This window comes from Camelus bactrianus, chromosome 3 (genome assembly GCF_048773025.1).
Source record: "Camelus bactrianus isolate YW-2024 breed Bactrian camel chromosome 3, ASM4877302v1, whole genome shotgun sequence".
Classification (NCBI taxonomy): domain Eukaryota; kingdom Metazoa; phylum Chordata; class Mammalia; order Artiodactyla; family Camelidae; genus Camelus; species Camelus bactrianus.
Window position 1 is genome coordinate 79,145,888 of NC_133541.1, and position 25,605 is coordinate 79,171,492.

Sequence of the window (25,605 nt, forward strand, 5' to 3'; positions counted from 1 at the left end):
AGCCCTCTCTCTCCTTCCCACCCCTGCTGCCCTTCTTTCCCTCCCAGTGGGGAGCTGCTGGTGCATGGAGACACTTCACTCTTTGTAAAGAGCTTGCTTTTTAATTTGAGGGCTTATATACTCAGTAATCTCTTTGGGAGTTTCTGAAACTGAGACTTCATAATACATGTTAGGCCATTGGGATTGGCCATAATGAGCAAAAATAGATTTGGTATATGGAATTAACTAACACAAGTATCACTTCAGAGTGTAAGATTTTATTACCATGAAGGCATGGGCCTTCTAGAAATGCAAAGGCTTATGTTTGCATTGGCACAAAGGATTATTTATTTTTCCAGTGAAAATGGTTTACATTCCCTGTGAGTGCAGTAGCTATCAGTAAGTAAGGCTCTTTGTTTTTGTGCTGGGTGCAGGGGTCAGGCTCCTTCCGAAGCAGAGCTGAATTACTTGAGGACTGCCAAATCCCTAGAGATGTATGGTGTTGACCTCCATCCCGTCTATGTGAGTAACATTTAATTAACACAAAATATTTTAAGCTGATGACATTTTTCTTAAAAAGTCACTGAAACTCCCAAAGGAAAGCAGCAGTCTCGTTGTTTAGCAAGCAGATGATACTTTTTCATGTGTGTTTTTTGAACACAAGGAATCTCTTGCGTGGATTAAACCCTAATGAGTTTTGCATAGAAGTCTGTGATTATATTTCCCGATGTAGAAAACAATTAACTGGGCTTGAAAACACAATCTGGATAACAGCTCCAGAGGGCTTAGCTAGATGTCAAAACAGTTTTAAATTGGTCTGTAATTGATTATATTAGACAGAAAACAAGAGGATTTTCCAAAAATAGATTTTATGGCTGAAAATCACTTATAAAATCACCTGCCTGGTAAAGTAGGCTTTAGGCAACAGAATATGTGTAACTATTGGTGGTTCTATGTTGGATGTTCAGGTTCTGTCAATTTTAGGGTTATTGCCTAATATAGTTATTGTACGGCTTACCTAGGAACAGTTTTGAAACTTTTCTTCAGTGGCTGATGAAAGCTTACTTGAATGCAGTCAGTGAGCAATTACACTGAATCTGCACTGAGTGTTCTAGATCCAGGTCTTAAACTTTGAGCCACTTCTCTAAGGTTACCAATTGGTTTATTCTATCCAGGGAGATTGGACTGTCATTGCCTCTCATTTTATAAAAGTTTAGTTATCAGTAGGCAAATGTGATGATTTGAGAAAATGAACCAGGTGCCTTATTCTTTACATGAAATTAATCACTAAAGATTATATGTACACTGAGTTTGTCAATTGGATTATGGATCTAATTTTTTAAGGAACCTGACAAAACCTCCTGTAATGCAAGCAACTCATTTATACATTCACTTTGTAATATGTCTTTTGCTCATCAGAGTTTCCTAAAATAAGAAATCATCTCATATTGTAAAGAATTAGAAGCATCCCTGGGTGTACTGTTAATATGGAAATAAAAGTTACATATTTGGGAGAGGTGGTAGTTTCCTGATAAATTAGATTCTAATTTCATTAAACCATTAAATATTCCATACTACTATCCTTTAAAAATACTTCTAAAACTTTATGGGATAGTTATCTTTTTTCTCTTCTATCCACATTAATCTTGTTAGATTTTCAGTTTTTTAAAAAATATATTTTATAGGAAATGTATAAAGAGAGGATCTTCTGCAGAATGTTCTGGCATTTGTGTAATGTTTATCCTAATTTGAAAATACTTTTTTGTGTGGGCAATGGAAATTTATGGCAAATGGACCCACTCCATTAGAACCTCTACCATACATTCATTTAAAATCAAATTTTTAGAACTGAAAGTGAGCAACAGCTGATTTTTTTCTCAAAGCACATTTGTTATCTTACATTCCTTGGGAATATGACTTTGCAGATTGTTGTTTGACCTTAGAGTAGAAATAAGATTAATACAAACACTTCTCTGCATGTTCTCTGCATGTCCTCAGTACCCATTCTTTTGTGACCTTTTCATTTCAGAATCCCATTTTCTTATTTGGGATTTATCATTGCCTGGAAATTAAGGGTCTCTAGTCTTTACCAGAAGAGATTGTGTTTTTAAATTTTTGAGCAGTCTTAAAGTCACAAATGAAAGTAGGAAGGAGCATGCTGGGGACCTCAGAAAATCCAAGTGTATGTCTGCTGGTGGCTGTTTGAGCTTTCTGGGGCGGGTGGTGGTGACCCAGGCCTCATGATTGTCCAGATCAGAGAGTGAGATCAAGATGAGCCCTTGGAAGGGACCCTTGAGAGCAGCCAGTGGTTGTCAGTTCTTGGCTGCACAGAAGAATCACCAGGATCATTTATGCGTTTTTGATACCTGGGCCTCTCCATTACAGATTCTTGTTTAACCAGTTTGATAGCACCCAGGCATCAGCATTTTAAGCTGAGTAAGTGATTCTAGTAAATGTGCAGCCAGAGTTGAACGCCTTTGTAGAAGCACCATGGGGTGAATCAATCAGTGACCCGATGGATAGGCAGTCCAGTTTCTTTTAATGAACTGAGGTGACAAATTAGAATGCACTAAGAAAAATTTTCTTAAAAACCTAAAAAAAATGAGCAGCAAGTTAGCTACAAGGGTAGCTTAGCTAGCTCTAAGTTGATGTCATTTAAAAACTAGATCCAATATTAATGCAACAGATTACATTTGTATGGCCAGTTCCAGTTTGGGAAAGAGTTTTTTCATGAATAAATTCATGGTTATAGGCATATGTTTGTTTTTGCAGGGAGAAAACAAATCTGAGTATTTCTTAGGATTAACTCCAGTTGGTGTTGTTGTCTACAAGAATAAAAAGCAAGTGGGGAAGTATTTCTGGTAAGTTTAACTTGAGGGCAGAGTTGGTATTAAAGCTATACACTGGATATATTGGGCCTATGGGACTTGGGTGTCTTTGAAAGTGTTGGGGAAAAGAAAATCAGTACATTTCCAGTGGTTGTAAAGTAAATGAGTGAAATTGGGAATAAGTTTTCTTCCAGTGCATCTCTCCATGTATATTTTCTCTGTACATTTCAGGCACTATGATTCTGGACTCTTGTCCATGGAAGCTGTGTGTAGTAGGATTTCTTAGTCATTCCAGTGTGCGCTGGTGGGCTGTGGGCCCAGGACTACTTTGAGTTCTACTTCTAAATAGGGAGGATCTGAGAGAGAATGGGGAGCCGATAGCACTACACTGTGTCTGGGAAGGCAGCACTGGCAGGGCCTGGGAATTCCAAACCTGTCTACATTTATAGGAGAAGCCAGGAGAGTGAGAATGCAGTTTTGTTCAGGAAGGTGTCCAGAGCAAAGGATGTACAGGGAACTCTGCAGTCTCAGTAGCAGTCCATGAAAGAACCAGTATGAACCAGTCCTTCCACTGGATACTTCTCTGAATTTCTGATTAATTCTTAACAGCAGTACCACCACCATCTGCTTTGTTTTTCAGGCCTCGGATTACGAAAGTTCACTTCAAGGAGACACAGTTTGAACTCAGAGTACTGGGAAAAGATGTAAGTTTGTGTTTAGTGCTTAGTTTACCCAAGACAGGAAGTCTTGTCTGCTTATCAGTCACTTATAAGACACAGTGAAGTAAAGCTGCCATGTTGTCCTCAGCTGTAGGCACAAGGAACCAGGTTAACTAACTTGTGTGCACTCCCTCTTCTCCAGGTAGGGAAGGGGAAGTGAGTAGAAATGAGTGAGCTGGTAATGGAGAAATGTCATTTCAGTTTTAGCGGAGTACAAAGAAAAGTGTCTGTAGGGCACAGGAGAGACTAGGAGGTGGTTATCACTATTAGGGCAATTCGCCCTTCAGTGTAGTCTGTGAAGGTAGGAGTCACCTAATCAGAAGGGCACAGCCTGCATTCAAGATACAACGTGTCCTAATTTTGTCCTGAAGTAAATTGATCTACCTGTAGGAAGTCACACTTTTGGATGCTCTCAAGGGGGACTGTAAGCCAAGGGTGAAAAAATGCTGACCATTGCTCTGCAGCTTGGCAGTGACCTCCAGGTCCGTTTGGGTAGCGGGCACAAGATCTGCCAGAGCCTCAGGCTGCTCTCATGCCTTGACAGGTAGCTTTTAGGAAACTGGGCAAAAGAAGGCAAGGATGTGAAAGTTTCTTTTAATCTCCCTGTGAAAATAATGCTCCCTTGAAGTGCTATTACTATAATCCACATTTATGGGGTACCTCGGTGAAAATATGACGTAGGAGAATTCACCCTTCTGTCTCTTTGATACTAACTTTATGCAGAACAAAAACTTCAGTGAATTGAACTGGCTTTGTAATAAGATACTTGTGAAAGACAAGGTAAAGGAAATCTCCTGATGCATCCACAAGCTGAGAGTCAGGGAAAAAGAATGGCTGCAACTGCTGTTGGAACATGGTCTCTGGCATAGTGCCTCGCATGTCACGGGGGCTCAGCAAATATCTGTCGCGTGATCAGAGAACTGATCTACTGTGGTGGTGGACTGCCAGGTCAGAAAACCTGATACTACTGCTTGTCCTTCTAGAAAAATACGAACTCCCGGAACTGTGTGACATGCTGCCAAGTACTGCTGCAGTAAAATTGGATTTTGAAATGAGTTTTAACTTGTAAGGAGTTTTAGAAGAATGATAGTCTAAAAGATTTTTAAAAGAATGATAGTCTAAAAACCTCATAGTAGTTCTTAACAGTCTAGTTTGAAGAAAATCCAGTTTTATTCAACTCCTGATTAGATACATCAGTCTTAAAAGATGTGCTAATAAAAGTTTGACTTAAAATCATCCAGAAGTAAAATAGCTCATTAAATAGCAGTGTTACACAGTTTTCTTCCCATCCTGACGCTGGTTTCACATGACTTAATGTAAGGAGTAAGAGCTGTTTAATACACTGAAAATAACATTTCAAGTTTTTAATAAGAATATGGTAATAAAATAATAAGACCTTTCATGGAAGCATTACTATTATTCAAACTCATTTTTCCTCTTAGATCTAGGCTATTTTTGTGAATGAAGTCCTTTGGTGAACTCCTTTTACATTATTGTTACAGTGCCTTAAAATGCCTTCCTTTGCCTTAAGTTGAATATCTGGTGAAGTTTCAATTAATTTGAATTTCCTGCATTTCTTCATTATTAGGCAAAAACAATGAAAAAATGGATGGAATTGTGATTTTTTCCTTTTTTTAACTGAAATATAGTTGATTTGTAATGTGTTAATTTCTGGTGTACAGCATAGTGATTTAGTTAGTTAGATAGATAGATAGATCGATAGATAGATCGATCGATTGATCCTCTTTCATATTCTTTTCCATTGTGGTTTATTACAGGCTTTTGAATACGGTTCCCTGTGCTATACAGAAGGACCTTGTTGTTTATCTGTTTCATATATAGCAGTTTGCATCTGTAAATCCCAGACTCCTAATTTATCCCTCCCCCACACTCTTTCCCCTTTAGTAACCATAAGTTTGTTTATATGACCGTGAGTCTATTTCTGTTTTGTAAATAAGTTCATTTGTATCATATTTTATATATGTGTGTGTGTGTGTGTATACACACACACACACACACACACACACACACATATTTATTTATTTATTAGATTTCACATATAAGTAATATTATATGGCATTTGTCTTTCTGACTTCATCTAGTATGATATCTCTAGGTCCATCCATGTTGCTGCAAATGGCATCATTTCATTCTTTTTATGGCTGAGTAGTATTCCATTGTATATGTATATACCACATCTTCTTTATCCAGTCATCTATCAGTGGACACTTAGGTTGCTTCCATGTCTTGGCTATTGTAATTAGTGCTGCTGTGAATACTGGGGTGCATGTATCTTTTTAAATTACGGTTTTGTCTGGATATATGTCCAAGAGTGGAATTGCTGGATCATATGGTAACTCTATTTTTAGTTTTTTAAGGAACCTTCATACTGTTTTCCATAGTGGCTGCACCAATTTACATTCCCACCAACAGTGTAGGAGGGTTCCCTTTTCTCCACACCCTCCTCATCATTTGTTATTTGTAGACTTTTTAATGATGGCAATTCTGACTGGTGTAGGGTGATACTTCATTGTGGTTTTGATTTGTATTCCTCTAATAATTAGCAGTGTTGAGCATCTCTTCATGTGCCTGTTGGTCATCTGTATGTTTTCCTTGGAGAAATGTCTCTTTATGTCTTCTGCCCATGTTTTGATTGGGTTGTTTGGTTTTTTAGTTATTGAGTTGTATGAGCTGTTTGTATATTTTGGAAATTAATCTCTTGTTTCTCATATCATTTGCAAATATGTTCTCCGATTCCATAGGTTGTCTTTCCACCTTGTTGATGTTTTCCTTTGCTGTGCAAAAGCTCTTCAGTTTGGTTAGGTCCCATTTATTTACTTTTGCTTTTATTTCTGTTGCCTGGGGAGACTGACCTAAGAAAATACTGCTACAGTTTATGTCAGACAGTATTTTGCCTATGTTCTTTCCTAGAAGATTTGTGGTGTCTTGTATTATGTTTAAGTCTTTAAGCCATTTATTTTTGTGTATCGTGTGAGGGAGTGTTCTAACTTCATTGATTTACATGTGTGTGATTTTCTTTAAATGGCAGCCTGCATGGTGTGACCTGGTTTCCTCCACACACAGCTCAGTCCCTTTGCCACTGCATCTCTGAAAAGGAGTGGATGTTTGTTTGGGTGCAGCCTGTAATACTCCTTGCTTCTAGGTCTTAGTTAAACTTAGTGGCAGTAATCTTGAGTGAGGTGGCAAAGCAGGTCACGTATAACTCAGGCTCGAATCAAAAGAGTTTTTAATTTTAGTTTATTAAACAGCACATTAATTTAACCAAAGCACTCCATTTCGTGAGTATTTTGGCTTTGCAAGTCTTTCTTCTTTCTCCACCAGGGTACCTCTTTGTGAGGTGGTGATTTACATAATGGTAGAATTAAGTTGATTATGATGGAGGCCTAACTGTAATCATAGATTAAATTAAAAAAAAAAAAGCCCCCTGAATTCCATCACCTGGAACAGTAATCACAGTCAGCTTGCAAAATGATTGAAATACTTATTCTGTGGGTTTTCTGGTCAGCTGGTCCAGTGAGAGAGACTTATCTCTGTATGTTCAGTGCTGTTAGGGCTGAATTCAGAGATTAGTTCTCAAAAGAGCAGCAGTGTCCTACAGATAAAAGATTTTCCTGGTGTCACACTGTGCCACTAATGCTGTCCACTTCTGCTTTTTAATATTAACTGTGTCTAATATAACACATTGACATATCTTAATAAGTACTAATGATGTACTAGCATGTACTGATTATCTGGTCATGTATTTCTTTGCATCCACAAATAACAAGCTCATCTTCCTTACCCTTCTGACAGATTCAGAAGCTAATTATTATAAATATTTTTATGCATTACTTAAGCTTCAAAATAGGTACTGTGGTTTAAATAAAGATATTACATTATGATTGTAGAAATCTGCAAATTACACTATAAAGAAGAAAGTTTAAATTATCTATTAATTTAAAATTCAGAGGTAATGATTATGATTGTTATTTTGGTACAGTCCCTTTCAGATTTTGCCTTGTTAGAGTGAACATTTTATATATATATATATATGTATGTGTAAATATATGTGTAGATATATATACACACATACATATATACATATGTACACACATGCATACATATATACTCATACATACATACATATATACAAACATATGTATGTCTTCCCCTATGTGGTTTTGTACAGTTTTTATACTTTATAACATATCTTAGACATTTCTCCTTTTATTATATTTATTTATGTGTGCCTGTATGGTGTTTGGTAATATATTTTACTCTTTTTCTATTTATTACAGATAATTTTTTCCTCTTATTATATCTAATAACTTTTTTTTTATTTTGGTGGTAGAAGTGAAAGCTATGGAATTTTACATTTATCTCAAATCTGGCCATTTTGTTGAATTCTTGTATTCTAGCCAAGAGTTCTTAATTTGAGTCTTATAAATTTTTGTAGGTATATAGTTGTATCACTCACAAATAAAAGTAGTTTATTCCCTTGTTTCTGTTATTTAATGAAGTTTCATACTTTATAGTTTTGGTCAGAACATCCAGAAGACTGTTAAGTGATCTTGCAATATCAGACATCTTTGATTGGTTTTTGATTTTAATGGAAATACCACTATTGTTTTACCATTTATATGTCAACTCTTGGTTTTAAGAATGTGTTTATTACTAGGGGTTTAAATTTTTTAAAAGTTTAGATCAAATGGTTGATCTTCCCTGAGTGCCAAGATTGTTGCTTGTTCACCCATTCAACGGCTAATGCTTATTTAAAAAAAAAAATCCAGGTGAGAGATGATAGTGGCTTGGACCAGGGTAACAATATTCCAAATACTGAGAAGCTGTTGGAGTCTGGATTCAGCTACATGGTTTTGTGGATGTGGGGAGGTATGAGAGAGAGGCGTCCTGGTGATTTCAAGGTGTTTGGCATGAAAGGCAGGAAGCGTGGAGATGTCATCAAGGGAGGTGGGGAGGGCTGTGAGTAGAGCAGGCTTGGGGGGAGGTCCGCAGCTCCGTTTTTAACCTGCTGAGTCTGAGATGTCTGTTAGACATCTAAGTGGGGACATTGAATAAGTGGGCTGCATGAGCCTGGCATTCAGGACCAAAGTCTGGGCAGAGTACTTAAATTTGCGAATTGTTGACATGCCCTGGTATTCGAAGCCATGAGGCGGTATGAGACCACTAGGAGTATGAGTGTCAGTAAGAACAGAAGAGGAAGAACCAGAAAGGGAGGCTAAGAAAGAACCACTAAGAAGGTAGAGAAATACTAAATTGCCCTCACTTTTGCCAAGTAAAATTCATGTGTTAAGTAAGTGTCCCGTGATGCTGATATGTCAAATCAGATAAGGACTGAGAACTGACCGTTAGATTTAGGAATGTAGGAGGTCATTGATTTAACCCAGTAACTCCCCTCATAGGTCTGTGTACCCTAGAGAATCACAGGGGGCATGTATATTCATTGCAATGCTTATGGGAAAGTAAAAAATATATAACACAGAAGTTCATTAATAGGAGAATGAACACCTAAATTGATGCATATTAACTAGAAGAAAAGGAGGTAATAGGAGGAGTGGAATTGGAACTGGTAAGTGTGGAGAACCCTTCTGAGGAGTCTTGGCACAAAGGGGAACACATAGGAAGATAGCTGGTGGGCAGTGGGCCAGGAGGAGGTGTGTTTTGTTTTGCCTTGGGATTTGGAGGAAATAATAGCACATTGATACCCTGATGAGAATGATCCAATACGTGGTAAAAACTTGATGTTGGAGAAAGAGAATTGCTGGAATGATACTGCTTGACTAGATGATGGGGTGTGACAGCCACTGTGTACATGAAGGGATAGAAATGGCTTTAGAGGGCAGCCAGGGCAGTTCACCTACGGTTTGCAGACAGGAAGATGGAACATGGGAATGTAGATTAAGGTAGGTGGGCAGTTGTCTTACGATCATTTGCTTTTTATTTCAAGGGAACTGCGTCACATGGTGAGCAGCTGAGACTGAGATTGGGGAGGACATGTTGGGATGTGAAGGAAGAGGAAGATATGAAATAATAATTTTAGAAAGAAAATGGACATGGGAGGTGCGGTTCGATGACGTCCTGTGATAGCCTGGTAGTGTCGAGGGTCCTGAATTTAAAGCAAGCCTCCTCCCGGTGTGCTTTTCCCCAGCCACGTTCAGTGGCACTGGTACATGCCTGCAGAAAGTAGGGAGTTGGTTTGTCAAGAAAACAGTACAAAGAGAGAGAAGGGCAAGAGAGCCCAGTGGGGGGAGGGGGTGCCGATTATAATGATTCACATGGAGTTAGAACTGAATAAGGAGATGAGTGAGGACAGTGAAAGAGTGGTCAGATCTGTGGGTGGAGGACCTGGTTTAGTTGAGAGATTGATGGGGGTAGAGTATTGGAAGGAAGGAGCTGGAGAGAGGGTGGTGGTCAGAAAGTGGGGGCTAGGCATTGAGATTAGGGAGGGTCTTGAGTTATTGTAAATGGAAAGTCCTAGGGCAGTTGTTCTAACTGGAGGCAGTTACCTCTCGCCCCTGGGGATACTCGGCAACATCTAGAGATACTTTGGTTGTCATAGTGCCAGGTGGAACAGGGATGCTTCTGGCTTCTAGAGGGTAGAGGAGGGGTGTGCTGCTAAACGTCTTACAAAATGTTGTATACTGGTACAGGAAGGCCCTCCACCCAAGTGTCAGCGGTGCTGAAGCTGAGAAACCCTGCCCTGGAGTTAGGAGTTCGGGAGCGAGGAGCTGGGAGGAGAAGTACAGCCTTGTTGGAGGAGAGAAGTTCCGGGAACTGAGATGTCTGGGTGTGGGAGGAACCATTTCTTTATGTATTGCAATTTCCAGTACTTAACCCAAGAGTAGTTTGGAGAGAGTGACAGAGACTGTAGCAGCATCACCATGTGAGGGAGAGACTTCAAGGATGGCAGCCACCACAGGGACTGCAAATGATGTGCTCTGATAAGGTTCAAAGCTGGGAGATTTAGGGGGAAGGAGAGAGAGTGGTCTGAAAGTGGCAGTGGGGAGCAGGGAGGGTGTCTCATGTCCCGCATCCAGTGATACGAGAACAGAGGGGGCCAGAGACACAGCACCACTTGGCAAGACTGCAGTGGGTGCTGCCTTCGGGGCAGAGCTGACGTTTACTGGGTCAAGAGAGTGAATCCAGTTTAAGAGAACAGATTGGAGTACGGGGATTCTGCTGACAGTAGGCTGTGGATTCCAGGGGGCACCAAGGGAGGGTTTCAGGAGTTGGGTAGCAGTGGGAGAGGGGGACAGACCAGGAATATGCTGAGCATGATATGGGAGTGACTGACAAACAGAGAAGGAGGCACAGTGAGACTGGGTGCCGAGGAGTCAAGGCACACGGAGATGTAGAGGTTGTGAAATTGAGAAGGGAGTGAGGGTTGGTTTTCCTTGTCTGCCATCCACCCTGGTGATGAGGGTAGAAAGCCTGAGGAAAGAGAGGTGGTCCCAGGGCACCAGCTCAGTCCCATCTTTCTTGGGCGGGGCCTCTCCTACCTGTGTCCACATGCCTCGTCTTGGTGCTGCTTGCAGACTGGAGGACTCATGTGGGGACTGGTGATACATCAAGCCCCTGGCCTAATCCACTGTGATCAGATTTACGTTTCAGAGAGAGCGCTCTGGCTGCGGGGTGGCACCTGGAGGTGAGAACAGAGACAGACAAGTCAGGAGAATGCAGACTGATCGAGGGGACCAGTGACAGGGTGGTCACCACAAGGAGGGAGGCAAGTGGGCAGGTCTGAAAGACATTTAGGAGATAAAATTGCTTCTGACTGGTAGCAGATTGAATGTTTTTGTTAAAAATAGGGAGGAGTTTAGGATCATAACCAAATTTCTTGGTTTCCTGAGCATGGAAAGAATGCAGTCCCCACAGTAGGCCCGGAAGTTGACGTGTACTAAGCACATTTGTTGAACAAATGAAAAAGAAAAAAAGATGCTGGGATTACTTTTACGTATAATGTGTCATGGAGCTAACCTCAGCTAAACCTACCCAGCGTGACAGGATGTAGAACCAAAAGGTTCTGGCAGCTCTGGCTACGCGTAATTGGACCCACTTGGCCGAACTCGCAGCCCGTTTTGAGAAGAGTACACGGGAAGTGATGGTCGCCAGGAGTTCTTACTGTTGGTCAACAAGCCCGTGAGGTCTTGCTTACGTTAAGCGAGGGTTCTTTTCACCTTTTAAGTAGAACTATAGATTTTTAAAAATTGTTTTTAATTGAAAGTAATTTTAAAATTACAGAAAATTGTGAACATTAAAATATTACAAAAAACATGGTCATCTATTGTTATTCACATTCACTTGTTAACATTTTACTCCATTTAAAAAAAATTTTTTATTTCTCTCTTTCTACACACACACACACACACACCCAAAATCCCTTCTGAACAATAAGTTTCTGTGTCATATGTCTCTAAAAACTTCAGTGTGTATTTCCTAAGAATAGGCATGTTCTCTGCTGTGACCACAGTACCATTATCAACTTAATACATTTATGTTGATAAAATACTTCTGTCGTCTGCTTTCTATATTCCAGCTGGGACATTTAGTTGGTTGACCTAGTAAAGTTCCTTGCAGCATTTTCCCACTTCAGTGTAGAATCAAATTAGCCTCCTTTAATCTGGAACATTTTCATAGCATTTTTGTTCTTCATGATGGTGACATTATTTAGAATACAATGTTACCCTACTTTTTGAAAATGCAGTTGACCTTTGAACAACAGGTGTTTGAACTGCACAGGTCCACCTTTAGGTGGATTTTTGTTCACTAAATAGGTCCTCCAGGTGTTCTGCAGTCCTTGGTTGGATGAACACACAGATGCAGAACCTTGCATCCAGAGGACCAACTGTCCAGTTACACAGAATTCTTGACCGTGTGGAGGTTGGCACTTCTAACCCCTTGGTTGCTCAAGGGTCAGCTGTAAAAAGCTGCTCATTTCATAGTTGTCTGCTTTTCCATTGTGATGAGATGAGGTTCTGCGTTCTCAGCTGGAAAACAGCACAGGTGAAGTTGTATCCCTCTCAGGGCCTCACAACTGGAGGCGTATGGTGACCACCATCTGCCTCACGTTAGTTAAGTTTGATTATCCAGTCACGGTTGTTCTGATTTTCCACTGTATAATTACAGTGGAAAATTATTATTATTTTTTCTCCTTTGCAACTAACAAGTAATCTGTGGAGGGATAATTTAATTCAGTGCAAATACCCTGCTCTTCAAATTTCCCCATAGGTCTAGCATTCATTGAAGATTCTTGCCTGATGTGGTATTTTACAAGGGTGCTTGCAAGATGCTGATTTTCTAGCTTTCCCACTGCCTCCACGTTTATGAGTCAGACCTTGGCATTCCACTGCCAGCAGGAGCCTCACCGTCTCTCTTTTTAATATATTTCTGTTATTGGCATGGGCTTATTTATTCCTATTTTTCGGTGGTTTATAATACACTCTATACATACTGTTCTGGTATTGAAGTTGTCTTAGATTTGGCCAGTGGGAGCCCCTTTAATCTGGCTCCTGCGCCCTTTTGACCTGCCCTTACCATTCTTTTGTTCACTTTCTTCCTTTTTGGTACAATATGGTATTTCACGTGCATCTTGCACCTCCCCTGCATCCTCCCTGTTATCAGCCATTTCTCCAAAGAGCTCTGGTTCCTGTTAGTGGGGGAAGGGTCAGGATCTGGGTGTGAGGTGTGGTCATTGCTACTGGGGTGATTTTGCTTCTTGGCTTTTCTAATGGACAAAGCTGGGGAATACATGCATGAATATACACATACATGCAAATATAAGTACAAGTACATATGTTCATACACAGGTGCACATATGAACATGCTTCTGCACATTGTGGAAATCATAAGTTCATGCCATGACGCCAGGTTGCATCCATCCCTACCGGGCTTGCTCTTTCTTCCCTCGCTGCCTGTTTGTATAGCTTTTCTTTGGCCATGAGAACCTTGGCTCCCAGCAAGAGTAACATATTGACTTGTTTAATCAATCCGAACTACATCTCAAATAGTTTCAGAATTGCTTTGGTCAAACCACTAAAATTGATGGTATTTTTTTTTGCAGTTCTTTCACTCACATACACCACCTTGCCAGGATTGAGCATAGAGTCCAATACCGTGTTCAAAATTTACTCAAGTTGGCCCCTCTTTCTCTCCTTCCTTATCCCTGTGGTTATGGTATTCATTTGAGATCCAGTTAGGTTTACCTGTTTCAGTTTGCTTTCACCTACAGGTCCCCCCTTCACATCTTCTTTTATTTGATTTCATTTTTTGAAGATGTAGAAGATTAGCATGCTAGAAGGCACACTCAGAAGTATCACTAATTCCCATATTTCTTCAGTTCTATTCCCTCACCCTTTTGTAGGTAACCAACTTCAGTGTTTTATGGTTTATCCACCTCCCCGTGTTTCTGTTTGTAAAGAGAAGCATATTTAAAATTTCTTCCTTCCTTCTTACGTGAAATACAGCATGCTGTATGTGATTTTGTACTTTTTCTTTCACTTAGTAATATATCCTAGAGGTCTCTCTATATCAGTTCATTGAGAGCTTTCTTATTCCCTTGTACAGCTGCATAGCACTCCCTTGAGTGTACGTACTGCAGTTTACTTAACCAATCTCTATGCTGGGACATTTAGGTAGTTCTTGGTTGTTTCAAATTACAAGTTTTCCTTCAATCAATAACTTTGTGCTTAGGTATTTTTATATTGTTGGAGAGGTATCTTTGGGGCGAATTCCCAGTAGTAGGAATGCTCAGTCACAGGGTAAGTGCATGTGTAGGTGTGTTAGGTAGCATCCTATTCCACCACCCCACCTCCGCCTACAGGTTTTGTGTCATTTTGCATTTCATCTAAAATATATGCATGTCCCTGAAACTATAGGTGTTAGATACTCCTTGAAGTATTCACCAGTGTGGCTCTGTTAGTAACATTTGGATCCTGATGCCATATGACATTTTGGTTTGAAGTCTTTCAGATTCAGTGATGAACTACTAGACTTGTGGTCAAATAGCGTGGTTTAAGTCCAGATCTCCCACTTCTCTAACTTTGGACTATTTTCTGAACAACATTTAACCTGCATTTCCTTATCTATGAAGTGAAGATGATAAAATCTGTCTTATAGGGTTGTGAGGTTGAACGAACCTGGTCCAAATTTGGACTTGTAATGGGCACCTGGGACCTGTCTCTGAATTGAAACTATCTTGCCCTCATGCACGTAGAGTTTCTAGGGTTTTGCGTGGGAACGCCTTGTTCTTGACCAGTCTTGGCTGGCAAGTAGCTTCTGTCAAGGCAGGAAGGGGAGTTCAGGTCTTCTAGGACCATGGAATTTTCTTTGCTTCATTTGCTAGGATATATGTTTCTCCATAATTAAAACACACGAGCCATTGGAAGGAATTTCTAAATCCTGCTGTAAAATGTTTTTACATTAAAGTATCAGTAGATCTTACCAGATATGCCTTTTAAAAACTAAAAAAAAAATCTTTGTAAGACTTGCAGTAAGGATTAATTATCATTAAAAACTTGAATCTGCAAGTATAAGAGATAAATGATAACACTTAGGAAATCCTACAGTTTCTCTAAAGAGCAGATGAGGAAAAGATAGTGTAAAAACAATAACAAAAGCAAAACATCTGGAATCCTGGGATTGCATCTGTGAATTTTTCCAAATAGGATGCAGAATAAGCTCACTATAGTAGTTTTCAAAGTTTACTGAAACATTATATAAATATTTTTCAGTGTTTGCCTCATACTTTCTCCTTTTGAATTTTTGGGAGGAAAAGAAAAAGGAGGAAATACAACACAATCTAACACATCTTTTCCAACTCTATAATTTTGTTTCTATGAACTAGAAAGAGTTATGTACAATTATTCATCAAGCAATTAATTTATTCATCTGTAAAAGAGGTAAAAAGATTTTTCATGTTTAGTATATAATTTGGAATATAATCCACACAGATGACAGTCCTGAAATATTTTTGCTGTTTTTGTTCTTTTATTGTAAAATGCAGGAATGGAAATGGATTTTATTCTTCCAGTGCTCTGTTGAAATGAACATTGATTTTTAATTCAAAGCATATTATATGCACTTCAAAAAGAGTTAAAAAAAAACTGGTTTGTGGGTGTAGGGGTGTTTATGTGTAGTGTAATATTTTCTAAATCAGAGTACTTGAAAGAAAGTTTTTGCTCATATAAATCAGGGAAACACCAGCTACCTTATTAGCTCTTGGAGATTCACAGAACACATTAGCACATTAAAAAGTCTGAGTGTTTAACCCAGTGTTTCCCAAACTTACTTGCCCATGAAAGTTTTTTTTATGCCAATATCACAAGACGCTAATGTTGTAAGAGACACTCTTAAGGGAGCACAATGTGAAGAGAAAGCTTGAAAGAACAAGGTAACAGTTTACTCATTGTTTTAAAATTCCCTCTAACTTCCCTTTCCAAATAATAACAAGATTGATAATTTTTTTTTTGTTGCAGGACTTACTCTGAATTTTTTATCTGACTTTGAATTGGGGTTGCCTAGATAGGAAAGCCATGGAAAATATGGGGAAAGTGATTAAAACAAACACTGTGTGCACTGTCTCACACACAGCGACATGAAGTTTAGTCTTTACAACTGCACAACTGCAGTCATTCAGGCTCACCATTTATAAAGATATAATTTCTCAAAACACTTAAAATTTTGTGATATTTCTTTGGTGTCTGTTTTCAGTTGAAGGTTTTTTGTTTTTTTTTGGTTCCACCACTTGCCTTCCTTTATCAGTAATTAAGTTCTTTCAGTCATTTGCTATTAGCCCCCTGACTTTGTTTTCCACCTAATGCCTAAAGTAAGTTAACTATTGCCAAGTACATAAAAATCTTACAGAGACTGAATGTTTAAAAAGGCCATAACACTATAGACTTCTTTTAGCCTCTCCTGATAGGAAACCTCTCTGCTGCAGGCCTTTCCAACATTTGTATAATGATTGCATCTTACTATTGTTAGGCGTACTAATCTCTTTGGCTCTTAAATATTTGACCTGTGCAGTGTACCTGAGGTTACTTCTAGTGACCTTGGAGGTGGGACAAATGTATAATAACAGAATTAAGAAGATGTTTATCCCCGTAATTCTAGCTGGGGAGGGCAGACTGTCCGTTGTGACTGCTTCTCAAGACCAAAGCGGAGGACCTGGCTGAAGTATGGGCTGTGTGTGGCAAGGCAGGTTGGGCTTGGGAGAGGCCATGAGGCTGGAGCTGGCCCAGAGAGAGTGAGCTGCTGTGCCTCGTGCAGTGTGAGCCCCTCCATGGCCCTGTCAGTGACGTCAGTACACTGCGGAAAGGCCAGGCTCAAGTAGACTTATTTCTTCAAGCATGCACAGAGAAACACAGCCAGCAAAGATGGGAAAAGAGGCTGAGAAGAACAAGGAGAGTTAGGTTGGAAATTCATCAGTATGATCCAGGTCCTGAATTCTTCCAAGTGATAGAATCAGGACTTTGAGTTTACTTAGACATCCTCAGGGTGATGAAGCCCCATGTGGTATCTGAATTAGAGGTGATTTAAGCTTGATCCCTTTATAAAATAAGAAATAGATTCAAGAGGAGCAGGGTATAGCTCAGTGGTAGAGTGCACGCCTAGCATGCATGAGGTCCTGGGTTCAATCCCCAGTACCTCCACTAAGTAAATAAATAAAACTAATTACCATCCCCTCCAAAAAAAAAAAAAAAGATTCAGACTGTAGCTTTGCTTATGGCATGAGATGGCCAAAACTATGCAGGTGTTTGAGTAATTTTGCCCAAAGCAAGCATTGAATGCTTGGATAAAGTATTTTAGCGGTAGATTGGAAAGAACTTCTTAAGCAGCTACTCATCTTTGTATGAACGAATGGAAAGGTGCTAATTGTCCATGTCTGTTTGGAAAACGTTGAGTAGGTAGGAGAGCCATGAAAGAAAAGACAGTTGAATGTCACATCAGTTACAGTTATGCCAGTAGTTATTATAAGTGGCAAAAATACACAGAATTTATTCAGAATACCTGGCTCTTTTTTTAAGTTGTATTAACGCAATGCTCTTTTTTGTATTTGGGTCATTCTGCTAACAATGGGGAAAAAACAGGCAGCTGGTGTTAAAGCCTTCTGTGAATGGGGAATGAGTTTATACTTGTCATTTGCACAGGGCAGAAATATTTAGGAGGCCTGTGGGAGGCTCTTTTGTTCCTTTAATATATTTGTACACAAAGAAACTTGAGAAAACCCTGTTCTGGTTGGATCTTAAATACCTTTTATCCTTTCATTAGGTGATGGTAGTTTTAAAAAATATATTTAAAGTTAGATTTCCTGTGACCAGGTCTCTATTTGAAAAGCAAAATAATACAGATACGTATGTGAAGAATAAAGTGAAAACCAGTCCAAGAAAAGTTTAAGGAGATTTGCTTTATTTTCAAGATTGATTCCTTTTTTGTTTCTCCTCCCCTTTTGGAAATCTGCATTATATGTAATTGAATAACTTGCTGAAAATTTGATCTAGGTATGTCAGTTCCCCCTTATTTGTGGATGCTTTTGCTAAAATGTGAAGGTGTCTGTGTCACAGAGTAGTCAACAGTCCCCATTTCTTGTCGGTGACAGTGCCCATTGCGTCCTGTCCCACTTAGTGCTTGGGTTGTGGAAAGTCTCAGTGAGATGGGGTGCATACACCGAGGAAGGTGGAGGTTGAGGGAGGGGAGGAGCATCCTCTCCTGTACTTGCCTTATCTTACTTATTCTGATACAGGGCAAAGAGATGCAAAGTTATCTTAAAACAAATGAACAAATGTGTTTTATGTTTGGATAGTCCAGTGACCTTAAGAACACTGACCTGTTACATAAGGAACTCTTAATAGTTGCTTCTGGGGAGGGGAGTTGGGGAGAGTGGGAGGGAGATTTAGTTATCATTGTGTATCCACTTTGTTAACCTTTGGTGCTTATACCATGTGTATATATTTTAAAAAGAAAAGAAGAGGAATTCCCCTCTAAGCATTTCCACCTCCTGATGGGAGGCTTGGTTTCCCACCCTGCCCGGAGGGACTTTCTGTGGTTTCCTCTGCACTGCCCCTCCACCCCCATCCCCCACTTCTTTTGTTTTTGAGGAAAGCACTTTCTGAATTCATTACCTTTTCTTCTTCATCTCTGATTTTGTAATTCCTACCCCTTTCACGAAAGCCACTGAAGATTTCTCACCGTGAAATGCGGTGACCTCCTGTCAAACACTGACCTTTCTGGGTCACTTGAGACTTGCCCTCTCCTCCAGCCTCTCTGACACCATCGCCTCCTGGTCCACTGTGACCTCTCCCACTCCACCTTCACGAGCATCTTCACTGTGATTCCACCTTTGTCTGCTCTGCGCTCTCTCCTGGAATAATCTCTGTTAGACCCTGAGGTGAAATCATCTGTGCCAGCAGATACGATCCTTCCTCCGCTCTACCCCTGCCTGTTTACTGGCTCACTGGATGCGTGAAATTCCCAATTCCATGAGTACTTCAAAATCAAAACAGCCTGAACTTATTGTCCATTCCCTTGCCAAATCCCCAGTTTTCCCACTTGCTCTATTTTAGTACTTGGCAGCACCCAACTCAGATCCCTGGGAATTGTTCTGAGTTCCTTCCTCCACCTCACAAGGTTTTGGAATTCGAGGTTGCCTTGCTGTAACATGCATGTATTGGCTCTGCTTTCTCACATCCTTTCATTTTGCAAATAAGCTCCTAAATGGGGCAGCCCGAGGACGGGAGAAATTTCATGTACATAAATGTCTGTCCTTGTTAAAAGTGAGCGTGCAGGGGGAGGAATCATTTCAGTTACTCCTCTGCATTGACAATTTGGTGTTTATGAATCCAGAGAAACCCCATTCCAGGGATGTTTCTATATTTGTGAACTGGTTTTTGTTTTTATCTGAAACAAAATTAGCAATTACGTAACTTCACAGAGTTTGTGGTTTATTATTTTAGTACTGATACTTTATTTTGCCTGGTTTCCTAGTCAGTCACTTAAAAAAAAAGTATCTTTTCCTGCACAATTAAAATTACCTCTTATATTGCCTTTGTTTCTTATGTTTTAGAATAAGTAATTAAATAACTACTGGTTTAAAATAATAGTTAAAATTTATTGTATGCCTATTATATGATGCTTTACATCTATCACATCATTTATTTTATTTCACCCAATAACGATGCAGAATGGAGAAATTCAGAATGAGGGACACCATGTAACTTGCCAAGATTACACTGCTGTGGTGGTTCCTCCTCCCAGTGGCCCCTCGTGAGATTCTTTAGACATCAGTTTAAGTGTGGCCTCTACATCTCTGAAAGGAAGACAGTTAAGAATTGGATTTATGAGTATTCTCTTTTTATTGGGAGTTAATTTCCACACGGTCAATATTTTTCCTGTTTTGGTGCCCATTTATGCCGGAAGAGTTTGCAGTGCCTCAGTGCCATCAGTCTGATTACCGTGGTCATGGCGTGATGTAGAAGAAGGGAATAAAGGTGATGGCAGTCAGATTTACATGGGACTTAACATTTTATACGTTAATTGATTGAGAGTGGTTTTAAGGCAGGTCTCCAAAACTAGTTACCAAGAGATAACTATTCTTTGTTCTATGTGTTAAAAATAATTTATCTGCTTCTTTGAATTTATGGTACCTAGAGGGTGGCTGTCATCTGAAGAATGTTATCGCACTAATTCATATTCTCTTCTTCTCTCTCAGTGCAATGAAACCTCATTCTTTTTTGAAGCTCGAAGTAAAACTGCTTGCAAGCATCTTTGGAAGTGTAGTGTGGAACATCATACATTTTTTAGGTATGTTAATGTGAAACATTTGTTCATTGTCCTAATAAATGAAAATTACATTTGCTTTTATAACAAGAATTCTGTCTACAAGAAGAAATTTAGAAGTGTTTCTCTCTTTTTTCAGCCACCTAATTCTCTGGTTCATACTAATACAAATATATAAATATATAAACAATACATAAATATATATACAAATATGTATACAAATATAATATATATTTGTGTTAGTAGGATCCAGAGAATTATATGTGTATGCACACACATACATACATATCTTCTTTGCTCGTACTGTAAGAAAGGGTCAAGGACGATTGTTTTTTAGGTTTATGTACAAGTGCAGCTTTGGTATTGGTGGAACTTAAGTGTCCTACTGTGGAAATACTACATTTGAAATGCCTGTTAGCCATCTGAGTGGAGATACGGAGTATGCAAGGCTTACTGGAAAGACCAAGGTTGGTCATGTAAATTTAGTAGGTATTTAAGGCAAAGGGGACTGAATGAGGTCAATTATGAAAAAAGTGAAGAGAGAGAAGCAGAAGGCCAAAGATTGAGCTGTGGGACCCTCCCAGCATTTAGAGGACAGGAAGAACCGGCCGGGGAGTATGAGGAGGAGTAACCAGTAGAGCATGGGAAAATGGGAAAGGAGGGAGGAAGATGTCGTGGTGATAAATAAGGAGCTGGCAACTGCATTACATGCTCTTGGGCAGTCAAGTAAGATGAGGGTAGAGAATTGACCACTGGATTGTGGGGATACTGTTTCACATTCTTATGGTGTAAAGATAAAACTGAATTTTGTTATGTAATACATTAAGCTTTGTTTTTTGTTTGTAAGTTTAAAACTAGGTCAGTTCTTCCCCTTATTCCTATTTGATTTGTATAGGAAAAATTCCCCAAATAGCATGATGGTAGAGAAGTAGTCTTGTAAAATGATCAGTGTCCTTTGTGAAGTTTGTATTTAGAGAGGGTTGTGGTCCAGAAAATGTGAGACATTGCCCTTCGTTCAGTGGGGCTGGGCCAGGGAACTCGTCATCGAGGTGTCTGTTGAAGTTACCCAGGAATGGAAAGTACCAGAGCATATGGTACAAAGAAGAGTGAACCATCATGTCACATGTGGCTAACTGCCGTGAGAACCTTGGCACGGGTAAATCAATGTAGTGACAAAGTCCCCAAGATACTTTAAGTGGAGAAATTAAATTGATTCACAATGAAAGACTCCTTTCGAGGGCAATAGTGTATCTAATAGTCTTCAGGAGGCCTGAGTATTTTGATATTATACCTGTATAAAATACTAGAATGTCATTGTGTTTCAAGTATTAGCTTCAAAATAACTGATTATTATTTCCTGCCAGTATGTAGAATAAATATTTTAGTGATGTGTTAAACAGTGTTGCACTATTATATATTTCTACATAGCTTTTGCTTAAGTGTTGCATGAGTCTTTAATTTTCCTTTAAAAATTCATTTAGAATGCCAGAAAATGAATCAAATTCATTGTCAAGAAAACTCAGCAAGTTTGGATCTATGAGTTATAAGCACCGGTATAGGTAAATAGCATTTTTTCCCTTTGGGGGATGTGTGTGTGTGTGTGTGGGCGTGGGTGTGTATGTGTATGAATAAATATTTAATGCAACTGTCATGCATATTAAAGTTTGTGATTTAATTTTTTCTTATTTTTCCACAATGCCAATGAATTTCACAAGTATAACAGTTTATTAAAACTTTCTTGACAAAAATGATTTTCTAGGTTTATATTTAAAGTCTACATTAGCTGGGTTAAGTTCAGGGTTTTTAAAGTATAGTAGAGCTTATTATCTTCAGAAGTTCATTTTGATCCAGTTGTCATTTATCTCTATGTTGTGATTATGAAACAAAGTAGATATTCCGAATAGTAGTTTATTGGTATTCATAGGACATTCAGTTAATCCCCTGTTGTAACACAATGTATACTTTATGTTGTAGATAAAGCCATATTTCCTGTAGCCTAAAGCCTACATATGGTGACAAGTATATCTAAACTTTATTGAGCAGTTACTAAGTACCATCGTTATGCTGAATCTATTCCATTTCTTGCTTCATTTAATCACTGCAACCTTGTTAATATTATCCTCATTAATATGTGAGGAAATTAAGGCACAGAGAACACAAGTCACTTCTCAGGGAAACCCAGCTAGGAAGCAGTGATGTGGGGTCTGCTCCCTAGCACTCTAACTCCAGAGCCCCACGCTGTTAACCATTAGACAGACTGTTAACATATTGCAGGAGAAGCCTGATTGTCATGCAGCCTGGTGGGTACTTGTGTCTTCTTTTTAATACCAGTATTGAAAATGGGAGCCTTCTATGTTTTGAAAAGAATTTTTTGATTTGTTTCATTTGTTCTATTAAGTGGAGAGCCTGTGATGTGGAAGGAATGGTACTGGGTGTCAGACTTACAAAGAGCCAGGTCTAACCACCTCTGCCTTCAGAGAGCTACGGTGTTAGTCAGGCAGTGAGGCAGGTCCCAGGCCCTGTAAAACCCAAGCAGGATATAAACACACCACTCAGGCAGTGGGCCACGCTGCTGTCAGTTCCACTGGAGACATCACCAAATGAAATCACCTAGGAGTCTTAAAAATAAAGCTGAGTCCAGTGTTGGCAAGATAATAACATGCCAGATTTTAATCCCTCTCCTTTGTGACCCACTTTTTTTTTTGTCTTGCTTTGAAACCCAGAGATAATTAGTAAAAGAGTGATTAATAAATCAATAAAAGAGTGATTAATATTAAATGTTCAGTGCATTTATCTTTACAAATTATTCACTTGGATATATTACTCATTTACTGACTTAAAGTAAAATTTATGTGTCATTGTATAATCGATGTTCTTGATATTTGTATAAAGGTATTCATTGAAATCTAAAATTTAAACTTCAGTTTAAAAACATTCTTCCCTAGAAAGTGATATCATTATAGGAATTTAAGGAAAGAGTATTTACTTTGATACTGAGGAACAGCAAATAGTATTTGGGTTGTTCTTCCAGCTGGGGCATAACACAATTCAAGGGTTACAGAGTGAATGTCTGTAAATCTATCTCCTTGTCACTGAAGTGAAGCTAGTGAAGAAGCATTTGTCTTAGTGTTCATACTGTTAAAATTATAATTATGCTGTTTAACGTATGCTGTAGTTGGTTTCCACCAGTTTACCCATACCTGATTTCTCAAATTTATTGAAATGCAAATGCTGTGGCTACTGGGAATTATTATTAGAAAGTTATTGAATTTTGCATATTAAATATCATTTCTTCCATAAAAGTAATTAAAGCTAACCTTTGCAGAATTAGAAGCTCTGCTGAATCAGTTCTAATTTTGTGGCTGGTGTTAATTGCCTAGTAAGTCTTAATGAAATCCAAGTCTCTGTGTCTGTATGTCAAAAGCACTAACAATATACCATCCCTGGAAGAAAGATGTTTCATCCTGCTGCCCAGAGCTAGGCTTAGGCAGGGATGGGTCTCTGGCTGCTGGGTGGTTGCCAGTACATAGACTGTTAATTGTCAAAAGAATAAAAAACAACCAGCCTTTAGTAAACATCATATGCCTGTTCCTTTCTTTTGATACATTCTGGAGATACCCTGCAATGAAGCAGAGCTCTGGAGACAACTCCTTCCTTTACCCTGTAGGCTTTTGGAGCACGGGGGATAACGAACAGCATAACCAGTATATGTGTTTATTGTAGGGGGTGTGTGTGTGTGTAGGTGTATGTGATAGAGAAAGACAGAGATCTAGGCTCTACTATCTCTCCTGCCCTAAGATGTTGGGGCTTGCAGAATGCTGAGGAAAGTCCAACATCTTTTAGAAAATCTAGTCATTACTTAAGAAGGAAAAAAATAGACATTTTTAGTGATATGTGGCAGGTAATCCTTTCAAATTTTCAAAATTACATTTTTGGGAAAAGACCAAGCTGAAATCTGACAATCTGATTCTTTTGTTGTCTTATTATCAGATACCAATAACCTGAAATAGAAATTGATTAAATCTTTGGTTGAATATTTCATTACACACTGTTATCTCTTCCTCTGAGCCCCTTAAAAATTAACCTTGCCTTTACCTGCTAAGTTTGTAGGGAACTCCTAGTTTTGATGAATGAGTGAGATGTGTAGAATTTATACTCCAGAAATGAGAATCAAGCCTGAGAACCCTCCCTGGGAACCTGATGACCTTTTTCTAGGACTTCAGTCACATAAGCTTTCCACATATCTTGAAGCGTGGAAGGGAGACCAAGTTCTCCTGAGAATCTCCTCTGTGTCGAGTGCTTTCACATGTGTTACTTTATTAAATCCATTCAATGACCTACCAAAGGAGGTATCATATCCTCATTTGTACAGATGAAGAATTTGAGCCCCTCAAAAGTAAGGTCACTGAACTGAAGACCTTGAACCAGTCAGTGGCAGAGCTAGGATTTGAACCAGGTGTCTTTGGTCTTCTTTTCCCTCTTCCCTGCTGATGGCCGATTGTGCCCTCACTTGGAAGCTGAAGGGCTGCTGACAGTGCCCCTCAGCACAGAATGGGAGTGAGTGTGTGTGCCATAGCGTGAGGGGTGAGGGAGTGGGCGATCTTGGGGACAAAGTTCCATCCTGTCACTGTGGAGACCCACCATGTGTTGGAGTTCTTACACTGACACTGAAAACCTCTTCAGTTCTCAAGTGCTTTCTGCTACAAAGAAGCACTAAGAATACTGTCCAAGAATATTCCTGCTCAGAAATAGTCTGAACACATAGAAATAATAAATGAGGAAAATGAGGCTCTAGGAGATTTAAAAAAGAACCTGTGGAAAGCCTCTCAGTCACAGCAGAGCTGTGCTTCAAACTGGGCTTGTGGTGTCACGCCAGACCCGATGCTCTGTCCCTTCTCCCAGGCTGCCAGGCTATGCCGTACCAACCACCGTGAGGGCAGACAGCTTGCTCCCGTCCTGGGTCCCATTCAGCTGGTGCCAGATGAGTTTAATGTTTCTGGACTTTCGTTTTATTAATCTTGTGGTACGATTTTCTCATTTCTCCTTTATTCCTGAGAGACTATGAGGAAAAATTGAATAAGAAAGTAAAAATCTCATTATAAAATGCCTCAGTGGTCCACATATTGGGTTACATTTTTAGGGCAAATATTTTTTCCTCCAAACAATGAAGTACATCCTCTCCAAGTGTTAGAGTAAATCTGTTGTAAGTAGATCTTATCTTCATACTCCAAACCATTTATAATAATGGAATTTTGCTCTCTATATGGAATTTTTTAACTTTTCAAGGG

At 39.3% G+C, this 25,605-nt stretch overlaps 1 protein-coding gene across 2 annotated transcripts in view; it reads left to right on the forward strand.

Annotated features, from left to right (window-relative positions):
• Positions 1–25,605, forward strand: part of EPB41L4A (erythrocyte membrane protein band 4.1 like 4A) — a 218,612-nt gene that overhangs the window by 130,614 nt on the left and 62,393 nt on the right. For both annotated transcript variants that reach the window (XM_010971499.3, XM_010971500.3), the window contains exons 8-12: positions 414–501; positions 2,752–2,840; positions 3,448–3,511; positions 20,250–20,341; positions 21,799–21,876. In XM_010971499.3, coding sequence (XP_010969801.1) covers positions 414–501; positions 2,752–2,840; positions 3,448–3,511; positions 20,250–20,341; positions 21,799–21,876 — 411 coding nt within the window. The remainder of the gene's footprint in view (positions 1–413; positions 502–2,751; positions 2,841–3,447; positions 3,512–20,249; positions 20,342–21,798; positions 21,877–25,605) is intronic.